Raw genomic sequence first — 12,449 nt, 5'->3', positions numbered from 1 at the left:
TAGCACCGCTAGGACTAAACGAAGGCTATGAGATAACCCCTTTTATGAATTAAAAGAAATCATTGTCATTAGGTGTATATCTCTCCCCGTATCCTTCATCTCATAGTTATTTAATCTATATCATTGTTCCATGGTGAATGATTGCATAGTTATGGTGATATATGTTTTTATATCCTTTTTTTATATATATATATGAATTTTCTATGTGTATATATATGTATTTTTTATGTATTGGATATTTTTAGCATATTTGTGCTTTTATAATTATTTGTTATATGGACATACTTTATTGTTGTGCACTTCTAAGCACACCGTTTTAATGTGTATGCTTTCTAATAAGTGCTCGCACTATGTATATCATGTATTTCTATTTTGTGCAAGGCATAATTCTTCTAAGATCTTGTATTATCTGTCAAGTGATGAGACGCTATGTGCACCGTCAATAGACACACATATTTTTCTGTGTATCACGAGAGGTCTGGTGATGTCATCCGCCCCCTTGCTTCCTTATTGGTTGACACTTGCTATATAGTTACATCGGGTATTCACAGAGCCACGCCCTCTGACGAAGTCTCTGACGAAACGCGTTAGGGCGTGGCCTGTGATACCCGTGCCTCTGCTACCTGGCGCCCTGCCCGACGTGTGTCCGTCCTGCTCGTGGATCCTGAGGTCAGACAGCGCAACCCAGCGTCTATGGTCCTTTTTGGTCTGGAGCCTGTGGACAGTACATCGGAGCGGTGTGCCCCTGGTATTTAACAAAATCTTGTGGTAACCAGCCCACAGTGTTTACAATATTGGTACGAGCACTTGCCTTTACCTGTTTTTAAAAATTTATGTGGTATATCCATTAAAAATCTTTTACATGCACCATGGAGCGCTCCTCCTCTCCTTCTATATTTTAGATTTGTTGTTCATCCCGACCCTGGATGCTGTGTTTCATTGAAAGAGGAAGCTGCAGTCTATAAGTGGACTTTTGGTGAACTTTATTATCCCTATTCCAAGGGTATTTTTGCTGGACTCAAAAGTGATATTTGATTTTATTTGAGCGCTGCTCACACACATATATTTTTTCAGTGTATATATATATATATATATATATATATATATATATATATATATATATATAAATCATCCTCCAAGTTTCACTGACTTTTATTTGCAAAGCCAGGAGAAATCGGATTTGTCCTGCAGCGGAGCCATGCGAGGCGATGTGTCTTTGCAACACAGTGGGGCGGGCCCTCTGGTGCTCAGTAAGCTGCAGCTTACAGGGCCAACCAAAATCAGGCCTAGGTTCATAGAGAGATCCCTAACGGCCATTGTGGTCCCTTTACACGGGAGTTGGCCTGTACACTTCTTTGGAGTATTTCATTGCATTTCACAATGACACCCCCCCCCCTCAAAAAAAAAAAAAAGTTAAATCATTGCTTTAATGGGTATAAAACAGTCAGGTCAGGGGCAACAAGAGGGGATGTGAACCTGTTGACTGTCTGTCTAGACACGGTCAGCCTATCATCCATATACCCAAAGAAAGGGACGTGAATGAAATGGGACAAACCCCTTGAGCACTTTAGCCAGTCTATCATAAACAAAATGAAAACCTAAAGAGGTGTGTAATACATGGTTTCAGATTTCCTTTGCTACAAATGGAATTAGGTCATGTATGGTTTGCAGATATAAGTTACTGCTCTACACAGCACATGGCCTCTTCCACCCTGAGGACTCAAGCGAGACAGCCACTCCTGATGTTAAAGCTGCAGTGTTACAATAATAATTATTACCATTATTTACTTATTGCAACAAGAGAAGTGACTGACAGCATAGTACATTGCAGGACACTGACATAGTTTATTAACATTCCTGCATCAGTGGTCATGGGGAGTTATGCAGAGCTCATCGCTGTTGTGCAAATTCGCAGTCCATTCGATCAGTGGCTCTCAAACTCGGTCCTCAGGACCCCACACGGTTAACGTTTTCCAGGTCACTCATTACTGACTGACACATTTTAAAAAAATCCACAGGTAGAGCGAATTATTTCACTTGTGATTCTGTGAGGAGACCTGCAAAACATGCACTGTGTTGGGTCCTGAGGATTGACTTTGAGAACCTGTGCATTAGGTTAACAAATGACTGCGCATGCATAGGGAACGTAACATGCATGTGCGAGCCCATATAGCAACAGAAGTACTGAAAATATCTATATGGGGAGTGGTAACTGGTCGCTTTCTGGAAGTGTACGGAAAATCACAGGTGTTTTTTTCAGGGAGGGCCTGTGACATCAGTGTCGCAGAGTTGGGTAAGGGTCACTCACATTTGCACAGACTGGGAAAACCATTGAGGTGAGAACATTTCTTATGGATTTGCAAAGATTAAGTTTTTGCAATTCACTTGCAGATTTGCATGGGGCAGAATTTATTTTTTGTCTGGGTGGCAGCTAACTACTCGCAGTCATCTGCAAATTTGCAGATAAGCAATCAGGTCTGAATCAGGCCCATAGTACTAAGATAAGCAGTAGGGCCTAATTGTTAGGTGCTGTTGTTGAAAGTTGGGAGGAGATGATGGTAAGTTAAGGAAGCAAAGGCACATCAGTGGAGAGGGCCCTGCTCGGGGGAGCTTACAGTATAAAGGGGAGAGAGAGGCAGACAGACCATGAACATGGAGATACTTGTACTGCTTTCACATTGCAGAAACGGGTATTGACCCTGTATTCTTAAATGGGACTTTAAAACGGGTCTGAACCTTAAGACCTTTCACATTGCAGGTGAAAACCGTTTTAAAAAGCATTTAATATCATTCACACATTCAACCCGTTTAACCCCCAAGGGACATGTTTCAAGCCATAGAAATAGAACCATTCACATTGCCTAAAAAACGGCTTTGAAACGTGTAGGACTCTGCTTTTTAAACGTGTTGAAATACCAGTTAACTTTAACCAGTAAATCAACTCTGGCACTTTCACACTGCAGCCTTAAACGTTTTAAAATGGAAAAAAAAAAACGGCAATATACCGTTTTAAAAGTGCAGTGTGAAAGGGGTATTAGTATTTCTGCTGGCTGAGCAGAGGCTGTCGAAGCTCAGTTATCAGTAGGCTGTATGGCACTATTAACTGAACATTAGTGTTTGTAAATGTTTTCAGAGTTTCTCCCACATATGTAATAGAGTAAAACATACACGCTACTGTTCATGAAACCAGGCAACTAGATGCACACACATGCAATGTACATTCATAAACAAACATTAACCTTTTAAGGGTTATCTGATGGGGAGTTCTGCGAAGTTTGACTATTTTTCCTTATCAGCAGCACACAGCCTGGCATCATATACTTAACAGAGTCCCTGTAAACTGGAATGAAGAAAACCCCTCAGCTATCAATGTTCCAAGTCACTATACAGATATAACAGGTTAGTTCTAATGAGGTGCAGGTCCATACCTCCCAACAGTCCCGATTTCAGCGGGACAGTCCCGATTATCAGGGCCTGTCCCGCTGTCACTTTCGCGGCCAGCAGTGTCCTGCGGTGAGGGGGGGCTGTTGGGAGTCCCCCCTGACGGCTTTCTAAGCAGCGGGGAATAAACGCTGTGCGCATGCGCACAGCGTCTATTTCCGCAGCCAGCGGGCTGGGGGCATGGCTAGAAGCTCACAGAGCCTCTGGGTCATGCCCCCATAGCAGCAAAATGGGGGCGTGGCCTCGCGGGAGAGCCGCGAGTATAGGCCATGCCCCCGGAATTTTCGACGCGCCTACGGCGCACGGCAGCTTTGTCCCGGCTCCTGGACATGAAAAGTTGGGAGGTATGCAGGTCCCATGATTTCCTCAATGGCTTGCCTAGGGTCAGTTTTTGTTGCTTAATATTTAAATATACTGGGGTAGGGGGGTATACTTAAAAATAATTTATATCAGGAATAAACAAAATGTTAGAAAGGTGGTATAGTGCAGGCAGGGCTGGCAACAGAAATCTTGGGGCCCTGTACACTGATATTTCCGGGGCCCCCCGCCCTTCAAACCCGCCCCGCCCCCACGTAATCCCAAACCGACACAACCCTCTTCTGCATGTAGAACCTACTGGACACAAGAATAAAAAAAAATGAAAAAAGAAGAGTAGCATAATGAAAACACAACTTTAATAGAACATCCATTTACATAGATACAAAATAATATAAATATTTTTAACAAACATTAATAACCAATACACCGTCCGTACTGCCCCGTATACATAACACATGGTGGGAATGGAACTCATGACCTCAGTGCTGTGAGGCAGTAATGCTAACCATTACACCATCTGTACTGCCCTGTATATATATAACACATGGTGGGAATAGAACCCATGACCTCTGTGCTGTGAGGCAGTAATGTAACCATTACACCGTCCGTACTGCCATATATATATATATATATATATATATATATATATATATATATATATATATATATATATATATATCACATGGTGGGGATAGAACCCATGACCTCTGTGAAGCAGTTTAACCAATACACAGTCCGTACTGCCCCGTATATATATATATATATATATATATATATATATCACATGGTGGGGATAGAACCCATGACCTCAGTGCTGTGAGGCAGTATAACCAATACACCGTCCGTACTGCCCCGTATATATAACATATGGTGGGGATAGAACCCATGACCTCAGCGCTGTGACTGTGAGGCAGTATAACCAATACACCGTCCGTACTGCCCTGTATATATAACACATGGTGGGGATAGAACCCATGACCTGAGTGCTGTGACTGTGAGGCAGTATAACCAATACACCGTCCGTACTGCGCTGTTTATATAACACATGGTGGGGATAGAACCCATGACCTCAGCGCTGTGAGGCAGTATAACCAATACACCGTCCGTACTGCCCCGTATATATATATATATATATATATATATATATATATATATATATATATATATATACACACATGGTGGGGATAGAACCCATGACCTGAGTGGCTGTGACTGTGAGGCAGTATAACCAATACTAAAAATGAAATTTTGAAGTAGGATAGTAATACTGTACAAAATACATTATTGTGGATTTAAAAAGGTAGGACTGAGAGATACATTGTATTCATACAGGCATGCTGGAGTATCATGCAGTCATATTCTAAACATAATAGGAGGTGCTAATTTGCTGAGAGCCTGAGACTTGTAGTTCCACATAGCATAGCATAGGCATAGCAAAAAGAGAGAAAATCCTTCCCTCCTAGTCGCCAGTACCTAATGTATACCATAGAGGATCCGGGGGTGGGGGGGTTGGCAGGCTTTCACACTGGTTTTCTGGAATCTCACGGGCACAGCCTCAGGCACAGTCAGCAGGCACCAGACGACTCCACAATACCAATGCGCAGCGGAACACAGATAACAGACAATGCACATGCGCAGTAAGATCTTTACTTGCGCAGTGCAGCCCAGAGACAGCCGACTCAGGCTCAGCCTCCGAGTGCTTAGCGGCTGTCTGTGACGTAGACGGCGTGGACACACACTATGTGTGTCAATCACCAGCGCAGGCGAGTCGGGCGACGTCATAGCTGGAGCGGAGGAGATGGAGAGACCCGGGGACGAAACCGGCTGAGGTGGAGGGCGTCTGACTGTGAGTGTCAATCACCGCCAGTGTGCCTGACAGCCTGACAGGGAGCTGAGGGGGCTGGCCGGCACAGAGTTTAACAAACACCACGCCACCAACGGGGATAATAGCAAACAGACGGGCCCCGGCCAGGCTCTGGGGCCCTTCAGATCGCCGGGGCCCGTCACACATGTCCCATTTGACCCCCCCTGTCGCCGGGCCTGAGTGCAGGCTTCAAACTAGTAGGCTTCCTACTACGACAGGAAAAAAATAATAATAAAGGGATAAAAACATTTTGGGGCAAAAACATCTGTTCTGAGACTTAGGGGGGTCATTCAATCCCAGTTCTCGACTGTTGGGATGTCCCGACAGTCGTGACCCTGGCCCGTTCTCGGCCCACTCGGCTGATATTCGGCAGGCAGGATTCAATGTCCCACCTGCCGAACAACGAAAAGGGGGCGTGTCCACAATAAATGGCCGTGGATCATCGAGATACTGCCGTGTTCTCGACAATCCACGGGTCCATTCTGCTGAGATGCCTCTTCAATGTTGTCAGAAAAACAGCAATGAATAGGCACCCGCCGCTATTTTGTTTTGGAGAAATGGACCAATGGGCGATGGAGGGTAGTATACACAGATCTCCGATGTGTCTCTCAGGATCAGGAGATATACAATTGAAAAATAAAAAGCAAATATCAGCAATGATGTCGTCAGGTTTCAGAAATATAAATGGGTTTCACGACGTGGGTAACCATATGCGTACCCCAACTCACTATTCCCTGTCAGAAATAGCAGCGGGGGAATTGAATACCCCCCTCACATCGCATCTAGTTAGAGGCAGATAGTGGGCAACTTATCTGACGGAAGATGTTGTCTAGTTTATGCAACACTGCAATTTAGATTATTTCAGTTTAAACAAAACCCACCAATATCTCTCTGCACATGTTATATCAGTCCTACCTGCAGTGCACACGGTTTTGTCCAAAAAAATGTGCTCTGCGCTCAAGTCTGCATTAGGCCCATTATCACAGAAAATCCAGACAAACAGAGGTACCCTTGGGGAGTTGCACCAGCCAACTACCTTAGGGATATGCAGAAAAAAAGTATCCCTCGTGGGCTCAGGGTACAAGAAGAGACATTAGGTTTTTTTTTTTTAATAGCAAATAGGTCTACACAAAAACCATATAGCATTGATAATCACTCACTTCATGGTGCTTGCTGCAACTCAAAAACTAGGGAGAGGCTAATCAGCAACACTTCAATATGCACGTATCCAAAACACTGGTGAAGCTTTATGTCAGGGGTGCCCAACATGCAGCGCCCCCTCATCTGTTTTGGAAGTACACATATTGTACCAGCACACCCCCCCCCCCCTTATTGATTATTCAGGCATTATCGATCTGTCTGATAATGAGTTCTATCAGACATGTTATTGCCATTTTTACCTATTTTTAATCCATGAAGATTTGAATGAAGCTAATGTAGCCCATACACCAGGGGTGGGGAACCTCAGGCCTGGGGACCACCCCTGCCATACACTATGGCGATATTGCATACAATCCTTCAATTTCGACCACATCTTTGCTACAAATCGAAGGATTGTATGCATGAATAATGGGTCCCCTGATGTGAAGCGCAGGCCTGCCGGTCGCATTTCGCATCAAAAAATATTATGTCCTGCACATATTATTTATCAAATTGCATGAGCGATCGCATGTGGTTTTTAATGCTTGCAATCAGCGGCGGGTTCGTGGAGCGTGGGTGGCGGTGGAATGGGAACCAGAGCTCTGGTGGTAGGTGTTGGTGGAGCAGGGACCGGAGCGGTGAAGCAGCAGCGCTGTGAAGGAGCACTGGCGGCACTCAGCAGCGGTGCTCTCTCAGCCAATCAGCTGGCCAGACAGTGTTTCAAATTCTGTTGCTGCCACTGCTGAATCCTGCCGTCTGACATCGAACCTTCACAGCGCTGCAGCTCCACTTCTCTCCGGTTCCCTGCTCCACAGCCGCCAGCACTCCGGTGCCCGCTCCACCACTACTCCATCGCAAATGGGAAAAAAACAACACACTGGGCACCACAAGATGCGATGGGACATCCTAAAGGCCCCCATACACAATGCGATTTTGGGACGATTTCATCTGATTTCGGCACTTTGTGCCGATAATCGGGTGAAATCGGCCCAAAATCGCAGGTGTGTGATATCTGATCCGATCCGATGTGCGGTCCCGTGTGCATCGGACCGGATCAGGGAGGTCGGACGGTCAGTACATACGATCACGTCCGACCTCCCTGTATGCATATGCCTGCCCACCTGACAGGCATATGAATGCAGACAACGGGGGAGCAGTGGGGCGGGCAGCGGGTCCCTGAGTGCTAAGCTGGCGGCGCCGGGGAGTGCTGACCTGCCCGGGCGGTGATGATCATAGATATCAGCAGCGCTGCGGGAGTCGGGACGGGACGTGCAGTGGCGGGTATTAGATTTTAAAATTCCTGTCAAATGACTAGCCGTTCTCTGATTGGCTGAGCTCTCAGAGAACGGCGCTGCTGATATCTATGATCATCACCGCCCGGCCAGGTCAGCACTCCCCGGCGCCGCCAGCTTAGCACTCAGGGACCCGCTGCCCACCCCACTGCTCCCCCTGATAAGAGCACCGCCGCCCCCTGACCATCACCGCCCGCCCCCTGCACCCCGACGTGATAAATTGCAAGCGATTTATCACATGTCAAATTTGGCTCATCAAGTGCCAAATTGTGTGTGAGCCTCCCGGGGAGCTCCCCGGCGGCTCACAGGAGAATTGGGTCCAACTTGTCCTAAGGACAAGTCGGCCTAATGTATGGGGGCCTTAACTGTGGGAGGCTTTATCTGTGATTGGCCACTGAATTTCCCAGCTTTATGGTAATTGTAAGAGCAATGACAGTTATACCACATTCCCTACAATTTTACTCTGGTCTATAAAAACACAAGACTTGCAGAACAGGAATATCAAGAGGATTGTGTTCTAAGCAGTCACACCTGTCAGATATGTGTTACACCTGCCTTGTGTTTCCATCACACAGGGCAATTTTCTGAAGGCAGGTATTAGTCATTACACACATACCTGTGTACAAGAGCACTTAAGTGACACAGCAAATGTATGCATATCTGTAGAAGATCAGATTTAATTTAATGATACACTGAACACACACACATAAATTACACACGCACAGTACTATATACTGCTAAAAACTCAGGTTATTGTTGTGCTAACTTGTGTTGTGGCTCAGTGTCAAAGGGTTAATCTGCTGCAACCCAGGTAGCTTGCGCAGTTAGTACTGGAAAGGACTTGTTTTAAGGGGTAGTGTAAATGGGTAAAGGTGCCCATACACTAGTAAGATTTATCTTCAGATCTGGCTGGTTGGAATAAAAACATGGTTATGGATGAGTGACAGTTTGTCAGTTTTCCAGCATTTGCAAGCAAATGGTCAACTGTCATGCGCTCATCCCTAACCATGTTTTTGTTCCAACCAGACAGATCTGCAGATAAATCTGCGTGTGTATGGCCACCTTAAGCCAGGTCATCCAACCCAGCTCCCTTTTACAGCATGGGGAAATCCTCGGTGCATTGTTTCCTGCAGCGGTGGGGACCGTGACATCAGGGGGCAGAGCAAGAGATTCTACTGGGGCTAATGCTGCACCTGTGTGCAGTGTAAACAGCTCCGACCAAGGAATAATCCTCAGTGGAAAGGTGTCAGTCCTGGTTTGGAACTTTGGGGCAGATGTAAAGTGATAAAGCAGCGACAAAGTGAAAGCGATAACACGCGGCTAGCCATTCAGCTGTGTTTGGAAAAATGGCAGTACGGAGTTGATTGGCTGGTGCATTTTCACCTTCCACTTTATCAGGCTTAATACTTCTGCCCCTTTGTTACAAACCTTGGGTCAAACACACATAATTTACTGTAGGTGTGGGTGTGGTATGGGACTCGAGTGCAAAAAAGCCCCTTGCGGGCTCGCTGCGCTCGCCACACTGCGGGCACGGTGGCTCGCTACGCGAGCCACCTATTCTATTCTCCCTCTATGGGGGTTGTGGACCCCCACGAGGGAAAATAGCGGGTGGCCGTCGGTCACCCGGCTTCCGGCGTTTTGACAGTCGGGATGCCGACGTCGGGTAAATGACTGTCGGGAACCCATCCGGCACCCGTAGGTGTAAAAGGGATGTACAGTATGTCTGAACTTATGCAGCTGACTTGGGTGCACTAATTAAGATTTGCAAGTTGCCGTCCTGTAACCACACAACTGAGAATATAGACCTGCAACCTGTTCTGACAGCATCCACCTGACATCACACCTAAAACTAATTTGTATCATAAAAGCACATTCTAATTTTAAACATTCTAAAATAATTCCAAACATTTCTACAACTGACACATATACACACACACACACACACACACACACACACACACACACACACACACACACACACACACACACACACACACCAAAGCAGCAGCACTTCTGCTGTACAATATACGTATATTTATTATACAGATCATTCAAAAATGTACTTATTAATACACATGTAATGAAATAACTTTGGGTACACGGAGGCAGCAGGGGAGTACCGCCCAGTGCTCTCCCCGGGCTGCCACTACTATTACTACAGCACTCGCGCACACACACAGTAGAAGCAGGTGTCCCTGTGACAGCAGGACTCTCACCTTGGAGCTCCTCGGCCAGCTGCCAAATTCTCTGCGCCCAGCTCTTGGCAAGCTTGAGGTTCTGGTCTCGGTCCCTGGAAGCCTCAGTGCGGAAGGTCCGGGAGATGCGCTGCCGGTAGGTGGCAGCACCTAACATCCCCCGGAGAGGGTAAAATATAACGGTTAAATACCCCCCTATATCCTTGGGGTCTTTGCCCATAAAGGCACGGCAGCTGACACAGTCAGGTAAGCTGAAGGATGTGTTGGGGCACTCCGGGGAGGCCATGCTCAGGCTCTGCATGATCAGCGTTCTCCTGGTCAGGAGCAAGGAGAGGACAGTGCCATTCCCAGGCACCTGGGAGAAGGTGTCACACAGGAGAATGTCAGCTGGGACACTGGATGACCCCGGAGCATCAGCCATGGTTTCTGCACCTGGAAAGGCTTGGAGAGGAGACCAGTGTTACTGCATAGAAAGTAAATAGCTATAGACCTTAGTGGGAATGCACTACAGGGTAGAAAAAGGGAAATATGTCAAATTGGAGTGATGACTGTAGTAAAGATGGGAATAATAGGATACACATAATGCAAGAAGCAGAGATAGTGAGAGTTAGAGAGAGAGAGCGTAATACCCCGCTGCCGGCTGCACTCTGAAGTCTGTAGAGCTGCGAATTCACATTTAGCTCTGTCCAGTACGGAGTTTGTAGCGGCCAGGAGTTCTAGCTGCTCCTTACTGCCCCCTAGTGGTGTCATTGCAAACAAAACAGGTGTCCGTGCTGAACCCACATGAACCGCAATTCACCTCTTTGTAAAATATGTGTTGGGACTGGGAGTAATGCAGGGGCGGATTGGGAATTAAAACCAGCCCGGGAAAAATCTTGAAGCAGCCCTAAGGGGGGGGGGGGTGGCGTGTTGTTCCGCGCCGGAGGCGCGCCCGATTTTTTTAGGGGGCGTGGCCTATCAATATGGGGGTGTGGCCTATTCCAACAAGGCCACGCCCAATTTTTGCCGCTGTGAGGGCATGGCTAGTGGCTCTCTGAGCTGCTGGCTATGTCCCCAGCCCCTCAGGCTGCAGAATAGGCGCATGCGTACAGCGTTTATTCTACAGCCTGTGGGGCTGGGGAGATAGAGATGGGGGGGGGGGGGTGACAGGGGGTCTCCCAACACAGTAGAGTGGCAGGGTGGAAGAGGATGCAGGGAGGGAGGGGAGGATGGAGGGTGCCGTAGAATGCTGGGAGGGGAGATGCAGAGTGGCTGAGAACGAAGGGAGTGAGGACTTACACAGGGTGGCACAGGACACAGAGTGTGAGGGGGCACGGTGGCACAGGATGCAGGGTAGGAGGGGGAATGCAGAGTGGCAGGGGATGCAGGGAGGGGAGTCCCAAAGTGGTGGAGGAGACAGTGATGCCCATTATACATATGCCACACACCGTGATGCCCATTATACATATGCCACACATCCTGATGCCATTATACATATGCCGCACACTGTGATGCCGATTATACATATGCCGCACACCCTGATGCCCATTATAGATATGCCGCACACCCTGATGCCATTATACATATGCCGCACACCCTGATGCCATTATACATATGCCGCACACCGTGATGCCCATTATACATATGCCGCACACCCTGATGCCATTATACATATGCCGCACACCGTGATGCCCATTATACTTGTGCCGCACACCGTGATGCCCATTATACTTGTGCCGCACACCGTGATGCCCATTATACATATGCCACACACACGTGATGCCCATTATACATATGCCTCACACCGTGATGCCCATTATACATATGCCTCACACCGTGATGCCCATTATACATATGCCTCACACCGTGATGCCCATTATACATATGCCTCACACCGTGATGCCCATTATACATATGCCTCACACCGTGATGCCCATTATACATATGCCGCACACCCTGATGCCATTATACATATGCCACACACCGTGATGCCCATTATACATATGCTGCACACCCTGATGCCCATTATACATATGCCGCACACCCTGATGCTCCATTATACATATGCCGCACACCCTGATGCCATTATACATATGCCGCACACCCTGATGCTCCATTATACATATGCCGCACACCCTGATGCCATTATACATATGCCGCACACCCTGATGCCCATAATACATATGGCACACACCATGATGCCCATAATACATATGCCAC

General features: G+C 47.1%; 1 protein-coding gene across 1 annotated transcript in view; it reads right to left on the bottom strand.

The window, feature by feature from the left end:
• Nucleotides 1–11,009, bottom strand: part of SPHK1 (sphingosine kinase 1) — a 28,431-nt gene extending 17,422 nt beyond the window's left edge. The window contains exons 1-2 of the mRNA XM_083147829.1: nucleotides 10,880–11,009; nucleotides 10,272–10,691 (exon numbers count right to left, since the gene is read on the bottom strand). Of these exons, the coding sequence (XP_083003955.1) occupies nucleotides 10,272–10,691; nucleotides 10,880–11,000 (541 nt within the window). The 5' untranslated portion in view covers nucleotides 11,001–11,009. The remainder of the gene's footprint in view (nucleotides 1–10,271; nucleotides 10,692–10,879) is intronic.
• Between the last annotated feature and the right edge of the window lie 1,440 nt (nucleotides 11,010–12,449).

Source organism: Crinia signifera, chromosome 6 (assembly GCF_055691185.1).
Source record: "Crinia signifera chromosome 6, ASM5569118v1, whole genome shotgun sequence".
NCBI lineage: Eukaryota > Metazoa > Chordata > Amphibia > Anura > Myobatrachidae > Crinia > Crinia signifera.
The sequence above is the reverse complement of the archived record's forward strand: the minus strand, read 5'-3'. Positions and strand labels throughout refer to the sequence as shown.